The following is a 22,187-nucleotide window of genomic DNA, read 5'->3' on the forward strand; positions in this document are numbered from 1 at the left end:
ATAACAATCAGTAACAATCAATTTTAATCCATCAAAATTAAGTTATATTAGGTTAATGTTTTAATCATGATGGTAACATTATCAACCACTGTCTTAATTGTTGATTAACTTTTAATTTGTTTCCTCTAATTAGGTTCAACCGATGAATCCAGTATAGCATTTGATGAACGTTACAATGGACTTAAATTACAATCAGAAAGTTTTGCTAAGGCTTTAAGTGTGAAAGTCTTGTCCAGTCAATCAAAAGTATCTGTCAACGTTGATGGGACAACGGTAAGTTGATTTTTTTAATTAATAACAATTAAACAATGATCACAATCCGTCAGCTCTAATTAATAAACTTGTCAACGACAATCAACTTGAATACAATTATTTTATTATTACTCCATCAATCATCTTGACCAATCAATCAATCAGTCTATTAATTAATTGAAATTATTAATTTTTATATGAGTTGTCAAGCAAAAAGGTAAACATTTCAATTGTGATCATGATTGTTGCGAATCAATTTGAAATGATAATTTAAACAATTAATTAATTTTTTCTTCTTCTCCTGTGTGTTCAGATAATACTTTAATCACTCGTTAACATTAGTAAATTAATTGCTCATTTAATAATTATCATTAGTGTTGATCATTAACTTTTGATGATTGTGAGATTTTGTCAGGAACAAGAAAAAGTGATTCAGTTAATTTAGTTGATTCTTATGGAGAGAAAAAAAGTTTTCCTTTTCAGTTAATTAATTAATTATGATTGTTCCGGTTCTTAAAGTTGATGATTATTCAAATTGACCTTTTCTTGGCACTTGAACAGCTCAAAAAAAAATCTGAACAATTAAGGATTTGGATCAACAAGAATAGTTAATCTCATCTCTGTAATAATTATCAATTCCCTAGAATTCAGATATCAATTGTCTTAATTGTTATCTAAATTTTGAATACTCTTTTTATCATTTGAATGATTTAATTGTCATCAGTTGATCAATTGTTGTTTTGGGTGAAACCCGGAAATCTTAATTATTAAGTTTTCATTAGTTTATTGTGGCCAATTCATTTATCTATCTGAATCTTAATTGTTATCATTTGTTGTTGGCCATTAAATTAGTTAACTGACCAATTCAAGCAGAAGTTATGACAATTGTGTTAATTAAACTGTGGCGAATGATAATTACTTTTAATTATCAACAATCTTGACATTTCGGGTTCGGGTCAACCAATTGGTTAAAATTAAATTGCAATTTTCTGTTAATTTAATTGCATGAGATTTGATTATAATCAACTATCAACACTTTTTGTTAATTGGTTAATTATTAATATAAACAGTTAATTGTAATATTAATACAAGCAAAAAAAGGTCACAATCAAATTAGTCTCTGATCAAGTTGAAGTTTGATTGTTAATTATGTAATTATGATGATGGTTATTAAATTGAATTTAAATCTAGATTAATAGCTAACTGGACAATCAATTAATTGTGCCAATCAAATGAAGATCAATATCAAAATTAACTTGAAAACCTTTAATCAACTTGATCAACCAATAAATCAGGTCAATCAAGATTTTCATCATTTTTTCACAATTGTTAAGATAAATTGTTATCGATTGTTTCCTTTGGCAGGTTAATTGTTACCAACAATCAACTAATGATTTTCCATTTCAATATACAGAAAATGAAAACATAACAATAACAAGTAGACTAAAAAATGGTAACAATTTAGTTACATCAAACAATCAAATGAAGATCAATTACAATTAACTTTATCAATTCAAACCATCATTTATCAAAAATAATTATTATAAACATAATCAGTGATGGATATAAATATTATATTGACTAAAAAAAGTATACAAAATCCCAGACAACAATCAGTAAATTGTTGGTCACAATTAAAGTCCAAAAAAAGGACGAAATGATTTCTTGATACTTTGATTAATTGCTGATCGATTGATTTATTAATTGTATTCACCTAAAAGATATACAATTTTTATGAACAATAAATTGTCAGCAAACACTCTGGTTAACAAGTTTTCTTGAATTACTTTTTTGCTTCTAAGTATTCAAACCTCAGACTCGAGTTATGCTCGGCGGTTTCAAGGTCATTTGATGGTCGATGATTGATTGATGTAAACGAGGTTACAACTTTTGGACATTTTTAGTTGCAGAGAAATAGCATTTTTGGTGTAGAATCCTTTGTATTCAATTCTCACTTATTTTCTTGTAACAAGAGAGTGAAAGTCAAGAAACCTCTTTGTTTTGGGATTTTTAGATTTGAATCGATTGTGACCGGCAAATGACCTTGAAACCTTATCCTAACAGAATGACCTGAATGGCCTTGGTGCTGAAATATGACAATTGAGCTCAAACTCACATGACTCGAGTCTGGGGTCTAAATACTCAAGAAAAACTTGTTGGAAACTCAGTCGGAAATGCCTTGTATTTGGCAGTTTAATCCGTGAACATATTAAGTTGATTCAATTGATTGTTATCAAGAATCAAAAGAAGATGAAGCAAAAAGGTTGAGAAATTAATAACTACCAATAAAGTGAATTAAATGATTGACATTATACCAATTTGAAGATAAAAATAATAATTTTCTGTTGTTGTTGATTTACCATCTAACCCAAAGTAATAAAAGTTATACACAATTAACTATTAGATTGCTTCGATATCATTAAGTTAAATTGTTCAAATATAATCGCAACTTGAATCATCTTATTAAAAGTGTCTTGATGAAGATTACATTGACTGATTACTTATGATTATCATCATCATCATGAATTTATCATGAAATTGGTTCAATAATTTTCACTCCCAGTCACTTTTTTTTCCTGTTCACTTGATTATTACCATTCATTCATCATGTTATTACATGTAAATCTTGAACTTTTTTCCCTTCCCCTTCCTGATCAAGTATTATTATTCATTCAGTATTCATCTTGTTGTCATGTTATAACCAATCCCATGAGTCTCATTGAAATGAATGAAACATTACATGACTTTTTTTGTTGCTTGTTTCCCATTGTCGTTATTATTATTATTTTTCTTCTCTATCTCTTTCATTATTATCATTCAGACCATAATAAATTATAATAAAAATAATAATAATGCTAATATTAATGGTTGAGACACTTTGCTGATAATACATAGAACTTGTTTTTCAATGTTTTGGTTACAATGTTGATTGTCATTGTTTTTTGTTTCCATTTTCTGATCAATTGATTGTTGTTGTCATAATATGAAGATATCAAGTGGTCTGTTTACCTTTTTTAAATTGTTGTGATTATTTGTCGTTGGTTTTTCATATTGTGTTATGATGGATAAAAAATGATAATAAATATATTCTGGGTCAGTGGAGGTGAAAAGATGAGCAGGGGGTGATGACAAGTAGTTTAGAGAGAGAGAGAGAGAGATGACAGGGGAGATTATGTTCCACTTTGTTATTGGAAATTGTATCATGATCATTGACTCAGGTTCCCAATTGATTTTCATAACAGGATTGGTCACTTTTTCTGTGTTTACCTTTGTGATCAAGAATTTTTTTTCTCATTGTTATTATTCATGTAGATTAATGTTTTGGTATTTATCCTTTTCATTCATCATATAGATTCTGGAAGATTCAGATGAAGATAAGGGACGTGGTATTCATGTATTGATACTCAATCAAGCTACAGGATCTGTGATGGCTCAACGAACCTTTGATACTTATTCCCTTCATGAAGACGAGGCCATGTCACTTTTTTTAAATATGGTCTCCGATGGCAGAGTTATTATATTTGCCATTAAAGATGAAGGAACCTTCCAAATGAAACCTGCGGCTAGAGATTTACTCAAACGTTTAGGTAGTAAAAGAGCAGCTCATTTAAATTGGCGTGATATGTGGGCCATGGTAACGGTCAAAGGAGGTAAACTTTTGGGAGAGGTTTACTCGAAGAGTCCAGAGTTCAATTCATGGGGAGCACCGGTGGTTCTTAAAGTTGATCTTCCTTTGGTTCCATTAGAAGAATCAGAATGTAATTGGCCGGAAACGGAAGAGAATCGAAGAAGGCGATCTTTTTGCAACCGAATTGAAGGTTATGGTCAAGTTTGCTCCTGTTCTGATCCCGCTCCGTTATCTTTTCATCCCGAACAGGTGAGTTAATCAATTAATTATCTAAAAATAAGATGAGGAGAAAATCAAATCAATTAGTAAACAGAAACACTTCAAGTTACTCCAACCACTTGACCGATTGAATATCAGGTTACCTTAAGTAAACGGAATCATCTTTTAATTGTTATTAGTTAATTGCTCTCTGAAATGAAAAACTGGATCTGATCACAATCAATTTTTCAAACTCAGACAACTCAATTTAATTATCTTTCATTATTATTAATCTGGGTGAATGCCCGAGGACAACTAATTGTTGGAAAGTATTTTTAGTTTTTCTTGATGAATTATTTTGTTTATTAAAATTGAGCGAAAAATTTTCATCAACAATTAACTTAACAGTCCTCAACAATCAACACCCAATTTATTTGGTCCATTTTTTCAAGGTTAAAGTGATAAACTGGTTTGATTGTAATTACAATTAGATTTAATTTAATTTCCATCTTTAGGTCAATCTGACAAAATTTCCCGCTAATTATAATTCAGATGATAATCTTAATTATTGGGTAAACAAGTGGTGATTAAGTTGGATTGATTAATTGTAATGATCAGTAGTTGTAGTAGTTAAAAATTGAAAAATCTAAATGAAGGTCAACAATCAACTAGATCAACGGGATCATTAACAATTAGCTATAATTAATCACAATTAGTTTGATCAAATTTTACCTAATAATCCAAGAAAAGAGATGAGCAATTCATTAATAATTTGCAATTTTTAATCATTTAAATGATTTAGTTTATTATTGAGACTATTTGAATGGTGACATTTACCTTCATCTTGATTTAATTGTTGATTGATTGTTATGTAAACAAATAACAATTGATTATTAATAATATTCAGTTGTATTAAATTTATTCAAATCAATTCAATCGAAACCTACTCATAAATTGTCGGAAATTTGATTGTCATAGTCAATTTCTTATTTCCATAAAACTGATTTAATCAATCAATTTAAATGTAAATCATATTATCGGATAAGATTAGTTGATAAACGTAAATATCAATCAAGTTAATTAAATTGAACGAAATGAAATTTTATTGATAATAATCAAAACATGATTTTAAATGTTATTCAATTAGTTGATTTAACTAAAAGATTAATCAATATCAAAGATTGTTAATTATTTACAGTAATCAACCAATTGTCTACCAATTAACTTGAAGATCTAATCTTAATCCTAATGTGTCAAAACCTTAACCACCAAATGATTAAGATGATTATGATAATGATAAGATTAAATCCTTAATCTGCTCGATCATCCTAATCACCATTAACCCGAACAATTTAACAGCAACTTATTAACTAATCAACAAGATGATTCCAAAAATATATTTTCACCAATCAACCAACAATTTGCTAACCATTACCTTCAGGCTATCACGATAATCAATAAACAATCAAAGACTCAATTCGCAACCACTTTTTAAATGATTCGCACAGTTAATGATGATCAGGTAAAGGTAACTTTAAACATCTAATCCGATGACCATTGTCCAGAGATTACATCATCTAAATTAGAGAGATAATTTTTGATTATCATTTCTCTTGATTAACTTTGATTTTCATTGATTATATTTAACTGAATCAATGATTTAACAAGTGGTTTCAAAGTCCTTGGCTGTATATGAACATAATGTCGTGTTAACCACCAACAATTTATTAATTGTAATGCATTAAACCTACTTGCTATTGATTGTTTGCCAATATACATCCACACCTTTTAATTTGTTAACTGTCAAGTCCAAGATAAATTGTCAATTAACCTAATTGATTGTTATAAATAAACCACCTTATTAACTAATCATCTTAATTGTTTTTTCAGCTTCCAGACAATAAAGTGAAAAATATTCCGGTAACCATAATTGCCTCCAATCGTCCGCATTACCTTTACAAGTAAGTTAATTTCAATGATACCTGTTAATTATTTGAATCATTTTTAACTGTCCAAAATTTGATAACAATTCAAATCATTGATCAAATTAGTCTGATTGTTGTTTCTCTGTCAGTTTAATTTCCTCTTGGTGTTTTATATCAACATTAATTGTTCCTAATTGTGATTGACATAAACACAATTCAATGAATCAATTATTGTAATCTACTAAATTGTGTTTGTGTATTTTTGTTTTTAAAATGATAATAACTTGATTTGTTAATTGTTATCAACTAATTAATTTCCAATTGAAAGTTGATTCTCAATGGAAACTAATTTTGTTCAATTAACTTTTATTGAAATGAATGAAAGGAAAAGGATTAACAATAAATGTGATGATGATTACATTGAATTGAGTTTCCATTATAATGGAAACAATTTCCAATTTCTGATTTAATCATCATCGCGTTTTCCTTGTCATGATTATACTCACTCCTATGGGTTTAATCATCAAATGTTTCTAATCAATATATTTACACCTACAAGTTGAACTTGTCACCCGATTTGTTTTTGTTTCCCTGGGACAGTATTAGTTGATATTCAATGTTATTCATCAACCTTTCTTCAAATAATCAGTGGGTGACATGTAGAGTTGAACACTGAGAATATAATCACCCTGTAACTTTACCTCTTTCTCTCAGTTGTTCATATTTATGGTACAATGATTTAACTGATTCCTTCCTCTTGTTACTCAAATTGACTGGGATTGGACTTAAATTGTCACCAGAAATGTAATATTCAAAAAAGGTAGAAACTGTTCCTTGACATATCTCATCAACTAAAAGGGAGAAAGCGATTTGATTATAATTAATTTCATGCATTTCCACCTTCACTCACTCACACTCAATCTCTCTCTCAACTGATGAGCATGGTAATAATAATACTTGGAACATGTAATGAATGATGAAGATGAGGTAATAATGAAGTTTCCTCATCTCTGGAACCATTTCAACCTGTTTATCTCATCATCATCATCACCTAGTTAACATCAATAGTTAAATTAATGTTAATCATTCCTCTTATTCAGATGAATAGTTTCCTTGTAATCAAAAAATTCATCTTGTTGTATTTAATATGCTCACTGATTATCCTTCAATTGAACATAATTCAACCTCAGCAGTTTAAATTTCAAGAGGGTCGAATGAGTCACCCTGTACTCTTGACTTTCTGCTCCAACAAGGTAATTCCTATGTGAGAGAAATGAAAGATGAGCAAGATTATGAAAAGGATGTGGATAGTTGGGTAGAGGTGGTGTAATTGTGATCCAAAGGAATCAGATTCAGATCATGATTAACTAATATACCATGAAGAAGACTGATAATCAAGAAGAGGAAAAAAAACTTGAAGAGATGAAAAAATCTCTTGTTTTTCAATTCTGTTTGAGTTTTTACCGTAGATTTTTACCTCTCCAACTTGTTTACCTGCTTATTATTACTAATCTTACCTGACTTTTAACTTGATTCATGGTTTAACCATCACGATTTGTGTGGAGAGTGAAAATCGAATTGCTTTCCAACAATATTATATGAAACTCTACAGGTAAAAAAACTTGATAACTGTAACATGATAAACGCTTGAGAGATAAGCTCAGATTTCATTGGGAAAATCATCATGGAGAAGATGAAAAAAAATCTTAGAAACATGATTAAAGTTACTTGAGGAATAGAGGTAAATGTTGAAGGGAAAACAATGAACTGGAAAAAAAAGTTTGAATATCTTGAGCTAATTGGTGAGATTTAACAACAATCAAGGTGATCATTTGAATAAACACCGGAAAAAAATGATTCCCAAAGTTTTGTTTGCATCTTCAAGCTGCTAGTTAACTTTTTCTCAAGCTTTTGTTTCAACAATTAAGCTAATCATTGATTTTTTCCTTCAAGTAAAACACTGGTGATTAGTTGATTATTTGATCCATTGAATGTGATTAAGTAACAAAAAGATGATGAGGATAAATGTTGACACTTTTAGTTCTCATCAATTGAAGTGATATTTTTTTCATTTTCCGATGTAAATTGAAATAATCCCATGGATTTAATTGGATGATTACGTTTCTTTATAATTGTTACATGTTGCAATTGATGTTGATTTGTCTAAACTTTTAATTCACTTCGATAGTTGAACTTTTCTTTTTTTTTTCGTTAACTTTTTCACCTTAATCACAAATCTTTATTGTAATTTACTCTCTCATTAAACTCATTGTTGTTGATACTTAAAGTTCACTAATTTATTGAGAAAACTTTTCTCGAATTTTTTTTTCTTTCGAGCTGACATTTTCTCCTCTGTATTTGATTAATCAGTTGATTTAACAATCACTTTATAACCTTTAATGAGATGAATCTTTATTAGCTAAAGAAGCCATTGACTGATGTGTTTTTGTATTTTTCCTTGAGATGATAATGATTGTGATGATGATGATGAGATGTTGTCATCATCACAATATAACAAGATTAAGTGTTAAAAACAACAACAGGTAAATCAGATGAGGAGATTTGTTTTTCTGGTTGAAAAATGAATTTTTGTTGATTGAAATTGAGAAAAGGTGAAAATGATAACCATGAAAATGTTGATATAATTATGATGATGAAGAAGAAAAATTTAATTTCTATTCGCCAATCTTGCAATCAGCATCCTCATCATGATTATCATCTTCAAAAGTTTTGCTACTTTCCTCTATGTATGAATTAGATTGATGACATTTTGTGGGATGATGGCTGAAGATAGAGTTTGGTTTACACTATCGAATCATTTTTCAAATGATTCCAACATTTCTGTCTCTTTTTTTTCATCTTCCTTTATCATCTTCATCCTTTTCCTCTTTTTCTCTCTCATCCATCTAACTTCTTTTCTTGATGTTCATTTAACTCCCACATCATTTTCCACCATGAACATAAATCACCTCCAATCTCTTGCCTATTACCTTATTATGGCTTCTCTCTGTTAAAGGTTTTATCCATTTAATAGTAACAATTTAGACTAAATTAACTTGTACAACGATTTACAGTAAAGAGATGATCCTATTGGTTAGTGTTGTTGTTGTTGTTAATCATGATCCATGATCAAATGATCCATTTCTGATTCAATCAACTCTCAGAATTGAAGAAGATGCAAAAAGTTTATTGAGTTATCATCAACTGAATTGTGTAAAGACACATTCTCACTTCATCTTTTAGCAATGTAATCATTTTGTCCCGTTAATTGTTATCAATCGTAATTCTAATTGAATAATTAATTGTTTCTTTCCAATTCTCATTTAGTATGCTTCGTTCACTATTATCCGCCCAAGGTGCCAATAAAGAAATGATAACGGTGTTTATTGATGGTTATTTCGAGGAGCCTCTTGAGGTGACTAAACTGTTTGGCCTTCGAGGTATTCAGCATACACCAATCGGAGTTAAAAATGCTCGCATCTCTCAGCACTACAAAGCCAGTCTAACGGCGACCTTTAACCTTTTCCCTCAAGCCTTGTATGCGATTATATTGGAAGAGGATTTGGATGTGTCACCTGACCTATTTTCCTATTTTAGTCAAACCTCTCGTCTTTTGGAGGAAGATGATTCCCTTTACTGTATCTCTGCCTGGAATGATCAGGGTTATGAGCACACGGCTGAAGATCCAACTCTCCTTTATCGAGTTGAAACTATGCCGGGATTGGGTTGGATGTTAAAACGTGATCTTTACAAAGAGGAACTTGAAACACGTTGGCCAACACCCGAAAAACTTTGGGACTGGGACATGTGGATGAGATTACCAGAGATTCGTAAGGGTCGAGAATGTGTTGTCCCTGATATCTCACGTACTTATCATTTTGGTTCCTCTGGTCTTAACATGAATTCCTATTTTCATGATACTTATTTCAAGAAACATGCATTTAACAGAGTTCCTTATATTCAACTTAAAAACATTGACAGGTAAGCATCATATTAACAATCCTTTATGAGAGAGTGAAAATATAATCAAATGATTAACCATTTAAAATGATAATAAGTTAAACATTATTATCATCTCTTTCAATGTATTCAATTTGCATTCTGATTGTTGAAAGTATAAGAAGTAAATTCATTCAACCATAATTGTTAACATGATGATGATTGAATTTATTGATTAACTCTTTGGGTTATCCTGGATAATTTAATCATGATCATCGTTGGAGATACGAAAAAAATAACAATTTCTTCATATCATCATGAGTAACAATGAATTATTTTCCATTGAAACTTAACAATCAAATTTTCAATGCAACATCTTGAAAAAATGAATATAAAAAAAAGACACTAGGAAATAATAAATTAGGGAATTATGATAATATTCACCTTAACAATCAACTAATTTTGGGTAAGCAAAATGTCACAGGCTGTTGGAAAATCGATGATGATATTATCTGCTGGGAAGAAGATGCTCATATACATGTAAGAGAAAAAAAGAAAAGATGAAAAAAACGATGAATTAGAATATATGAAAATGGAAAATATTGGATCAAGATGAAGAAAAGCTAATAAGTTCTGAAGAGAATCGAATATCTCTAAATGAAAGATCCACCCAAGAACAATTTCGACCCAATATCGAACCATATGTTTTTATGATTATCATTAGAATTCATATAAGGGAGGGGATCATGATTATCATCATGGTGAAGAAGAAGAGAGAGAGAGAGATGATAATGATAATAATGTTGACGAAACTATTGCAAGTGATGAATTTTTGTTCTTCTTTCTGTCTTACTCACCAGCAGCAGTTACAGTAGATATTAAGATAATTTTCTTAGATTATCATGAATATATATTTGAAAATGAGTTACATGTTCAATTTATTTTCTTTTCACTATCAACATGGTTGATGATAAAATGATCAGAATGATGAAATTGATGAATAGATGAAGATAAAAGGGAAAATCTATCAGTTTATTCAGTATTTATGAGCATCTTTACCCATTTGATTTTGAAAGTCGTTTAATTGAATTGCAATTTAGAGCCAAGTAAATATATGAAGTATCTTTCAAGTGGCAGTAACATGCTCGCAGGTAGGGTCAATATAATCAAGAGTAAACACCATTAGATGTTTAAATTGTTGAGTGGTTAAGGGTACATCTCATCAGGAATTATAATTAAGTTGAAATCTTAAGGTTCCAAATGAGTCCAAGTTGATTGATGAAAACATTGAAACTATATAAGAAGTTGGAATTCATTTATCAACCGAATCATCATTATGAATAGTAAGATGAAAATAGAACCATAGATCGAACTTCTCAACTTCAATTCCATCGATATTCTCGTAAATTGGTCAATCTTGATAGTCTGAGTTTCCATATGATTGCGAGTAAATGATGATAAGGATGAAAACAAGACTAAGAAATTCATTATTTCCATTGAATGAAAGTTATCATGGAGAACAGAACTTGTGTAATAGTTTTCAAAGAGAAAAAAGGATTTCCATTGAAAACTATTCATTGCAAGCAATGAATAGAATCGAATGTGAATTAATCTGAGAAAATTTTCCAAGACAAGAAAAGATATCATCTTAGAACGAAAGAGAGAGAGAGAGAAAGAGAGAGAATAATGTAAAGCAGTAAGAAAATGAATAAATGGAAAAATAAAGAAAAGAAGCAAAAAAAAAATCTGACATCTAATATACACGAATCAGATTTTCTCAGAACTTTTCTTTAAACAGATTCTAAACTACATGTTGGATGATTCGAAGTGTTAACTAGGTAAAAATGATCAGCCTAATTGTTGGATGATCCCTGCGGAACTTTACAACTCTTATACCATGATGATGTTCCCCTTTTGTTCATAACCATTTTCAAGCCCTCAGGCCATTTTCTTAACTTTGAAAAACACAAAGAAATCCCTAAACTCACTGAGATGATAAAACTTTCATCGACTAATATTATCTATCGTTGTATCACCACAACAAACTTATCTACATAATCATATTCATATTTGAATAACTGAACAGTTGATTAGTATAAATTGATTTTATCTTTCCTCTCTCCATGTTGATACATTTCATTAGTTGTTAGTTTGATTCTGATTACTGATTCATCCGTTAATCACTGATTCTCTTGGGTATTTATACTCTGTAGTTGTTTTGTCCTTTTTTTCTCACCGTTGGTGTGTTGGAATATCATGAAGATGATAATGATGATGATCTTCATTTAAATTAGATTTATATTGATTTGTCTTCTTTTCGTCTACAAGGAATTCCACTCAGTTTCTTATGGTTCTTCAAGTCTGGGTCAGTTTGTTGTTACTCCTTCTACTTTAAGATGAGAGAGAGAGAGAGAGTAATGATGGAAGGTAAAATAAGATGTTAATGATGATGAAATTGATGATGATGATGATGAAAAGGAATAAGAGAATAACTAGAATAAAATAGTTGGATGTTAAAGAGACAAAGATTCATTTGATTGACATGAAACTGATTTATCCATTTGCGAACTCAAGTCAACATGTTTACCTGAAGAGCAAAGTGGTTCCTCTCTCTTATTTTCCATCTTCTTCTTACTATTTTCGCCATTTTCTTTCATCTTATGGCCCAATAATCTCTCAATTAATATCCATCAATTACAATTGAATGAATTCCTTTTGATTTGTTTCGATTCTTCTTCCACTACCTGTGATTTTTTGTCTCTTTTTTCTGCATTCGCCATCTTGTTAACCATTTTATTTCCTTTATCTTCTTTGTATATTATCGCATTCAATTCTTTAGATCATCTCCATAGTTCCGATTGTTAAGATTTATACTCTCAAGGTCAATAAGATAAAATTCTATTCTTTTCAAATGTTGAAAATGTTTCTTTTTGACGCTGATTCTTGTTAACTGTCCATCTATTCATTCAATGTTCCATGAACTTCTCAATGAATTTAATAGTTTCTTCTGCCTTTTTCTGGCTTTTGTTTACATTTTGTGTTCTCATCCTCATCTATCCTCCGGTGCAAACAAAGTATAAGAATTGTATCATAATGACTTAGAGAGTGAGAGAGAATTGAAATGTTAACAGAAAATTGGATTGGATTAATAGAAATCTCAATTTCTTTTGCTAAATCGATTATTTATCCGAATAATATATTAATTAACAATCGAATCTTTTTCTTTTCTATTCCATAATGTTTATCATGATGGTGATGGTTTTCTTTTCCATGGATTAACCTTTCCAGCGTAAAGAAGGACAATTATGAGAAATCCATTCAAAGCCTATTGGAAAAAGCCATAGTCCTGGATCATAGTAAATCTCCATGTGAAGAGAATTTCATTCCTGACACCAAGAATCAGGTCTATGTTATGTTCATGAAAATGAATGATTCAAGAGATTTCAAAACATGGAAACAAATAGCAAAATGTTTCAAAATTTGGGACTTGGATCCAAGAGGTTATCATAAATCAATGTGGAGATTCTGGTTCAAAGGGAATCATATTCTGGTTGTTGGTGTTCCCAATTCACCCTATTCGTAAGTTGGTCAACCAAAAGTGGTCAAGATACAGATTGAAGATGAGCTACTTATCACTTGTAGTACAAAAAAAGTTTTAAATTGTAATCAAGTTAAAAATGTCATTCATCATTCAGTCTGTATTTTGTCCCAGTTGTGAGTTAATTGATAATGATGATTAATTAATTATTCTAATCTTGTCATCTCTAGGGTATTTAAACCAGCTCGAGTTACTCCAATTTACCTGGAAGAGCATCTTCATGAAAGAAATCAAATTAAATGATTAAAATTATCCAACCTGTTTGATTCTTGACCAATGTTTTTTTTGCTGATTATTATCAAGTATCAAGTCGAGCTTAATTAATGGTCAACACTCATAAATAATCAAATCGAAACCCGAGTTATTTTTTTTTTGACAAGGAAAATCAATGTTGCCATCTCAATGTCTCAACAATTAACTAACCACCTGTTATCACAGGTCTAAATTGTAAAATATTAAATGTAAATTATTGTCTAAATTAAATTGTTTTTTTCACTATAAATTTTATTGATAATTTATGTTATAGTTTTTTCAAATGATCACCATGATTGTTGTTAAATCTTAGCAATCAGCTCAAGATATTGCAATTTCTATTACATGAGCAGACTGTTAGAAATTGTTACTCCTTAAGTTAGTAAAATTAAATATGATTTAATCATATTTACTTAAGGAGTAACAATTTCTGACAGACCGATCATTTAATAGAAACAATTATAAACATAACAACAGGTTGTTCAGATAAACTTTTTTAGGACAAAAGTGCCAATCGAAGACCAATCACTCGAATATCAGCATTATCGATCGCCGATGCTATGTAAATGTGCATGTCCAGGAAACGATCGGCTTCCATTAACTCGGCTTGGGTTATTTCCAATTGAGAGAGGAGATGGACAAACCACTCGAAGCTTCGTTGCTCTCTGTTTATCCAAACAAAATCCACTTTCTTTAATTTTAATATCGATGGTGGAGTCGCATCGGTCCAAGAGTAACTACATCGTGGACAAGTTTGTCGTGTTTCCAAATAACGGTACATGATACTTTGGAGAATCGATGCAAATGGAGTCACTCCGATTCCTGTTGATATGAGAACAGCATGTTGAGTGTGGAAAATGTGACTGGAAGGTGATCCATATGGACCATCAAGTCGAACTGGCAAAGGAATCGAGGGTTTTAACATGTTCTCAATATCTTCAATTATGAAAAATGCTCGACTCGTGACGGTAACATTGCGTCCAGTTCTCACACAAAGAATAAATTATTTACGAGTTAATTACAAACTGACAAGATGAAACGACCTATTCACTCGATTACCGGAAAAAGAATGAGTTAAATTTTGGTACAGGTTTCGGTTTAAATACTGTCATAGAAATTCTAGACTCTCAGATTTAGAGATTTTAGATTATCATAATGCACCTGAAATATAGTTATTATAGTTGTGCTTAAAGAAAAGAATAATTAACCTTATCTTTCAGGTGAAAAGAGGTTTATCGTTGGCGGATGAGCGTTCCGCCTGTAAGCCTGAGGCATTGTTCTTCCATTTATGGCCCAATAATGATGACACTAGATTCCTTTGATTCGCAAAAACTTAAGATAATCTTTTAAGTGAGAAGTTGCAAAAAGAGTTTCCAAATCATCGAACAACAAGAGAAAAAGAGATCATCAGGTGGCCTTCGTCGTCAAAGGAATTGTCGCAATCAAACTATTTTTTCACTGTAAATTTAATTGATAATTTGTGTTATGGTTTATTCATATGATCACCTTTATTGTTGTTAAATCTCAAGGTCAAGTTTGACTAAGAATCTAATTGAGATGAGTAACCAATAGAGTCGAAAAGGAAATGAAGAAAAATTTTTGCTCGAACTCAATTCAAAATGATTTACTAATTGTCACATAAATTAATTGATACATTAACAGGTTAATACCGATATCACGATTCAGGACAAAGAGGGCAATACTGCCCTGATGCATGGGGCTAAAAGTGGACAATCAAATGTCGTCGAGTGTTTTGTTGGACATTTCATCAAACGCGAACTTGATCCTAATCTATTGAGACAACGAAACAATTACGGCAAAAACGCATTGGAAATTGCAAAGGAAGAATCAAAAGGTGAAATTGTATCGCAATTAACTAATTACTTGACCCAATTCAATTCGATTTACTCGAAAGACTTGGAAAGATGGACATCAATCAGACCAACACTTTCGAAAGCTAAATCACTTGATTCAATTTCCGTTGATTCAGATGGAACCTATGTAACTAGTGATTATCACAATCAACTTAATCATGATCAAAATCATCACACTGGATCACAATATCATCTTGATGGTAAAGATGATGATTTAATTGCGACCAAGATGGAGAATGGAGAAATCAATGAAAATACTAATAACACAATCAATAAATCACAATTAAAAACTTCAACTAAATCATCTTCATCTAAAGGAGGTAAATCTGATGTAATTAAAGCTAATCCAGATTCTAATTACATTAACACGTATTCATATCGACATGATTTAATTGTTAATTAAATTGATTGAACTTTCCTGATTTTATTTGTCATTAATTATCAACAAGCGTCCTAATTAAATTGTCTCATTAACCAAATTAACTGAATCAAATTAATGATAAGTAAATTGTGATTCCATCAATTGTTTTCCAATGGAAAAATTGATTGTTTATTATTATTACAGGTTATAAAGTGAACGTAAAGTAAAAGTGATAAAATCAATTAAAAATTTTCTTTGTAAAAACTGAATCCATATTTATTTGAATAATTGTGGAGCGTTTTCCCAAGAGGCGGTGGACCACAATAGAAGAGCGAAACGTGGCCTTTATTTTTCTTTTGATTTCGGTGAAAAATTCGTCCCACTTTGGTCTTCCAGGTTTAGTTCGAGTCTTGAGGCCAGTGATCAGATCTCTTTCTTCTTTATTGTGCATGAGATCAAGTGCCAAGTGTAGACCGATCGCTCGAATATCAGCATTATCGATCGCCGATGTTATGTAAATGTGCATGTCCAGGAAACGATCGGCTTCCATTAACTCGGCTTGGGTTATTTCCAATTGAGAGAGGAGATGAACAAACCACTCGAAGCTTCGTTGTTCTCTGTTGATCCAAACAAAATCCACTTTCTTTAGTTTTAATATCGATGGTGGAGTCGCATCGGTCCAAGAGTAACTACATCGTGGACAAGTTTGTCGTGTTTCCAAATAACGGTACATAATACTTTGGAGAATCGATGCAAATGGAGTCACTCCGATTCCTGTTGATATGAGAACAGCATGTTGAGTGTGGAAAATGTGACTGGAAGGTGATCCATATGGACCATCAAGTCGAACTGGCAAAGGAATCGATGGTTTTAACATGTTCTCAATATCTTCAATGATGAACACTGGATTACTTTGACGACGAAGTCCACCTAATGATGATCTCTTTTCTCTTGTTGTTCGATGATTTGACAAACTCGTTTTGTCCATTCACCGACTCCTCGAATATGAAGCCAAATAACATCTTCCATTTCTGGAGCGCTACTTATGGTGAACGGATGCCATTCCCATTTAGCGATGAAGGGAATTTGTAAATAAACATAATCACCTGGACGAAAAACAAAATTCTCAGGTCTCTTGATGACCAAATGAGCGACTCGTGATGGTAACATTTCTCCTTTATCGATGTAAGTGTGACCAGCAGAACCAAACATCCGTTTGATGAGAATGAAACGTTCAACGATAAATAAAATGAGCGGAAACGCAGACCAGATCCAAAAAGAGGGCCCATGGAGAATAAGGGCAATCCAAAATACGAAATAAAACAAGTGACAGTAATAGAAAATCTCGAAATGACCCGATTTTCGGACACATGGTAAAGATGAGACGACAATTATTGTCAGAGAAAAGAGACACACCCAACCAGTTATACTCGCAGCTCCATAGAACCATTTAAACGCAGGATTGAGGCCAAATAACAAATTCACTAGTTTAACGTCTCGAGTTGTAGACAAATGAACTGTTTGAATGAACAAATTTCCATAATTAGTAGATCGAAATAGATTTTTACATGTAAACGTCAGCGACAAATTAGTACGAACCAAAATTGATTAGATGAGAGATCGTGTGGATTATTGAAAAAAAGGCAATCACATAACCGCACAATTTATGATAATAAATATGCTGATCAACAGGTAGGTATTCGTTTAAACCGAGTGTCCGAAGAAAGGTCAATGTCCGTCGAAGGATTAAAAGGATTATAAAAGCTCCGTTAAAATTTAGACAAATACCTGAGATTAAAAGAGTAGATGGAAAAAGAGAATTGAAATCAAGAGATAAATCAAACGGAGTTCTAAGGTTTACCTGCTCCTCGAGCGATCCAAACGCACTCAGGGTGATGTCCTTCCTCGGCGTATTCCTTGACCCTCATGGTGAAAAGAATCAAATTAATTAGACAATAGTTGACAAAAAAGAAAACGCTGGTTCGATTGTTCCTTATGTAGGTGTAGTTAAATTTTCGAGAGAAATAATTTTCGACTGGTTGTTTGATCTCCAGTGGTGTTGGTAGAAGCCATCGATCAATAGAAATCGATATATTCTCAAGTAAACCTTGATGACGAGCAATTAACGCTTGAAATTCATCGAAACAAATTGTCCCCGTATGATCGGTATCAGCATATTCGAAGAGGACATAAGTTAAATCGTTAATTTCGTCCTTACTAAAGGCTAAACCATTTTCGGTCATACAAGATTCAAGAAGATGACTGAGTTCACAGAATGAGATTAAACCATCACCTGAATGAATAATCAAAGATTAACAACACAAACAATTTAAGAGAAACAGTTAATTACTTACCATCAATATCGTTGATTTGGAAAAAGAAAGTGAGTTTTCAATCATTGGTTTCTCGATAATTCCTTTGATACAATCAACAATTTTCTCTCTGGTCAGGTAACCGCAGTTCGTTGAATCGAACAACTCAAACAATCGGTCCGAAAAATACGCCTGAGGGAAAGAAATGTCCACAATATTGACCATCAGGTGACACACAACAATTAACAATTAGCTAACTTACATTACGAGAAACAATTAACCGTCGAAATATATCTTTGGTTATCCGATGATTTGGACATAGTTGGTCAATCTTTTCGCACAATAAACGGACGGAAGCATCTTTGCTGATCCTTAATGACCTTAAGAAAAACAATATCAAGACGAAATTGAAACAATCGGCCAACAATTAAATCAATTAAACACTTACCCGGCTCTAGATAAACGTGAGATCAATTCCATGCTGTTTCAATGGCGATGATTTAAAATCAAAGGGCTGGGTAATTGATTAATAAGTGTGATTGTAAATTGTTACCATCACTTGTTTGATTGACACAATCAAATGAAAAAAGGATAGATTAAGAAATAGAGTTGATTAAGTTAAACACCAATCACAACTGAGAGTAATCAACTCTTATTGGATTAACAATTGAATCATAATTCAAATAATTTTTGATGGTAAGTTAAACAATCAGATGAGAGGGAGAGAGTAACAATTAAGTGAGATAAACATCAGACTGTTTAATTGTTTACACGTTTCATTTTACAGTTTTTCACCTAATTATGGTTAATAAAATAACAATTTGGTGATTAAGTTAAATTGTAATTGTTTTTCTTTTTTTCATAATCATTTAAAAAGTTTGCATCTCCACAATGCTGACCTTTTATCGTTTCTATGAAGAAGACAAATAAATAATAACGAGAGGTTAAGGGTCAAGACTGATGACAAAATGATTTGACTCCTAAGCATCCGAAAATTTTGTTTTACTAGACTTTTGATTAGCTGAGCTTCGTCCCGAAAATTTCCTTTTCCCCTGTGATCCGGTGGCGATTGTAAGATAATCAACTGAGGTGTTTTTGTTTTCATTCTGATCAAATGGTTGCTGCCTGTACCCTCTGTAATCACCAGGCCGAAAAACAAAATTCTCTGGTCTCTTGATCACCAAAATTTGGTCACCAAATGATCGACTCGCGATGGTAACATTTTTCTTCGTCGATGTCCAGAAGAACCTGGTTCATTCTGTTTCTTGTTGAACGTTTCATTCTCACCAGAAGGATGTTTAGATCTACTGGACACACTTACATCGAGCAGCAAGAGAAAAAGAGATGATCATCAGGTGGCCTTCGTCGTCAGAGTAATCCAGTCACTGAATTCCAGTGTTCATCATTGAAGATATTGAGAACATGTTAGGATCGTCGATTCCTTTACCAGTTCGACTTGATGGTCCATATGGATCACCATTGTTTATGCATCTATCGTTTCGATTGCATGAGCGACCTGTTGGCAGTCTTACTCCTTAAGTGAATTATTTCAAAGTGGAAAAGTTTGTCGAGTTTCAAAATAACGGTACATTATAATACATTTGAGAATCGATTCAAATGAAGTCATTCCGATTCCTGTTGATATGAGGAAAATGTAACTGGAAAGTGATCAATATGGACAATTAAGTCAAATTGGTAATCATCGAATCATTATTTCAATAATTAAATAAGATGAACATCAGACTGTTTAATTGTTTCCACGTTTCTATTTACAATTATTCAGTTTTTCACGTGATTATGGTTAATAAAATAATGATAGTTTGTTGATTAAGTTAATTACACAAATTTACACATTAAATAGTAATTGTTTTTGATTCTTTCTTAATCATTTAATTAGTTTTCATCTCTATTTGTTTGTTATTGACTCAAAATTGATTACAATTTGTTGTTGATTTTTTTTGTTTCTTAAAAGATGACAAATAAAAAATGACGAGAAAAAAAAACCAAAACAAATGCTGATAGTTGAGAGGTTAAGGGTCAAGACTGATGACAAAATGATTTGACTCCTAAGCATCCGAAAAATTTTGCTTTACTAGACTTTTGATTAGTTGAGCTTCGTCTAGAAAATTTCCTTTTCCCCTGTGATCCAGTGGCGATTGTAAGATAATCAGCTGAGGTGTTTTTGTTTTCATTCTGATCAAATGGTTGTTGCCTGTACCCTGATGTTTGATTGACATAAGAACCTCTCCAAATTTCAACTAGATGATTCAGTGAATTAGCAGCTTCAAGATTACCATCTCCTCCACTACCGGTTGATTGTCTGCTTGATGATTCACTTGGAAAATGTAAATTATGAAGATAAGGTAAAACTGTCATACTCCGGAATGGATCACCATTGGGACGATTGGGTATTATCAATGATGGCGAATCTTGTACTTGTTTTTTTCTAAGCCAATCATGATTTCGTATTTGAATGAGAGTAAATCGTCTTTCAGGATCAGCTTCAAGCATACCATTAATCAGGGAAGATAATGATTCATCTAAATCATTTGGAATGGTGAATTCACCTTTTGAAATATTCTCAAACAATTTATATACAGTATCTCCTTCAAATGGATATAAACCAGTGGTAATATTGTACAATGTTACACCTGAAGACCAAATATCAATCTTAAATCCATGGAAAAATTCACAGCCTCGAGCAATTTCAGGTGGTTGGAAGGCAGGGGAACCTTGGCTTGTGGAAATTACATCACTTTGAGAGAAAATATCAAGTAACTCGGAAACACCAAAATCACTTATTTTCACGGTACCAGAATTGTCGATCAATAAATTACCCGGTTTAATATCTTTATGAATAACACCTTTAGAGTGAAGATAATCTAAACCCTCTAAAAGTTGACTAAAATAACCATGACTCTGCCAAAGGGGTAAACGTTTTCCTGGAACACTATCGAGAATCTCTTGTAATACAATGGCACAATATTCCATGACAATGTACAACTTTTGTTTCTCTTCATTATAAAAGGTATCAATCAATTTGATTACATTCTTATGATCCAATCGGCGTAATAATTCAATCTCTCGTTGGACATTTTGTTCACCATTTGGTATCTTTCGAAGTCTTTTCTTTTTCATTATCTTGAAAGCTCTTCTCTCAAGGGTAAGACTATCGATAACTTCTTTCACCTTTGAATAGGAACCATCACCAAGAACATCACCTAAAATATAATGACCAATAAATTTAGCTCGTTTCTTTTTCTTCTCATAAAGTATCTCCACACTATTAACCCGATGAAATGAAAGCGGTTCATTGGATTCATCATCTATCAGGAAAGCGGAATCATGCAAAGAATTAATCATCTTTTTCCACAATACGATTTTTCTTTTCCCTCCTTGTCACCTGAAAATTAAATAAAAACAATTCCAAACCGATAGAAACATTAATTTATCACAATAAAATGAAACAAAAGAAAATAATAAAACCGTAATCATTAACTAACGAAACAATTTATTTATTGATCAACAGCTGATCGGTTGCCAGGTAACCGGTTACATTTGGTGTTCGCAAATTTGAGCGCCAAATTTAAATTCGTTCCAATGTTTTATTATTTTGATTTAGAATCAAATTTAATATCAACATTTGGAGATAAATTGATCCGATTTTGTGATTATAAACTAAAAATCATTTCAAACAGTTGGATTTGTAATTATGGTTAACAGATTGTTGGCCTGATTATTGAATTCCCAAAGGTCTGATGACAAATTATCTTGATAATGATGAGGAGGAGGAGGAAAATTGGATGATAAAAGCTAATTAACTAATCATGGGTCAGTTGAAATGCTCT

General features: G+C 31.7%; 2 protein-coding genes and 1 pseudogene across 6 annotated transcripts in view; 1 reads left to right on the forward strand and 2 right to left on the reverse strand.

Annotated features, from left to right (window-relative positions):
• LOC128397546 (protein O-linked-mannose beta-1,2-N-acetylglucosaminyltransferase 1-like) overlaps positions 1 to 14,042 on the forward strand; it is a 47,151-nt gene extending 33,109 nt beyond the window's left edge. For all 5 annotated transcript variants that reach the window (XM_053358281.1, XM_053358285.1, XM_053358282.1 and 2 more), the window contains 6 exons: positions 134 to 273; positions 3,605 to 4,129; positions 5,969 to 6,039; positions 9,331 to 9,984; positions 13,231 to 13,521; positions 13,711 to 14,042. In XM_053358281.1, the coding sequence (XP_053214256.1) occupies positions 134 to 273; positions 3,605 to 4,129; positions 5,969 to 6,039; positions 9,331 to 9,984; positions 13,231 to 13,521; positions 13,711 to 13,783 (1,754 nt within the window). In that variant the 3' untranslated portion in view covers positions 13,784 to 14,042. The remainder of the gene's footprint in view (positions 1 to 133; positions 274 to 3,604; positions 4,130 to 5,968; positions 6,040 to 9,330; positions 9,985 to 13,230; positions 13,522 to 13,710) is intronic.
• A 2,132-nt stretch (positions 14,043 to 16,174) lies between these two features.
• Positions 16,175 to 18,974, reverse strand: LOC128397548 (NADPH oxidase 5-like; annotated as a pseudogene).
• A 1,087-nt stretch (positions 18,975 to 20,061) lies between these two features.
• On the reverse strand, positions 20,062 to 21,856 carry LOC128397560 (serine/threonine-protein kinase STK11-like). Its single transcript, XM_053358297.1, has one exon. The coding sequence runs from the start codon at positions 21,700 to 21,702 to the stop codon at positions 20,377 to 20,379; it is 1,326 nt and encodes a 441-aa protein (XP_053214272.1). The 5' UTR covers positions 21,703 to 21,856; the 3' UTR covers positions 20,062 to 20,376.
• Positions 21,857 to 22,187: the final 331 nt, after the last annotated feature.

This window comes from Panonychus citri, unplaced genomic scaffold (genome assembly GCF_014898815.1).
Source record: "Panonychus citri isolate SS breed McGregor unplaced genomic scaffold, ASM1489881v1 Contig00033, whole genome shotgun sequence".
In the NCBI taxonomy this organism is placed as follows: Eukaryota; Metazoa; Arthropoda; class Arachnida; order Trombidiformes; family Tetranychidae; genus Panonychus; species Panonychus citri.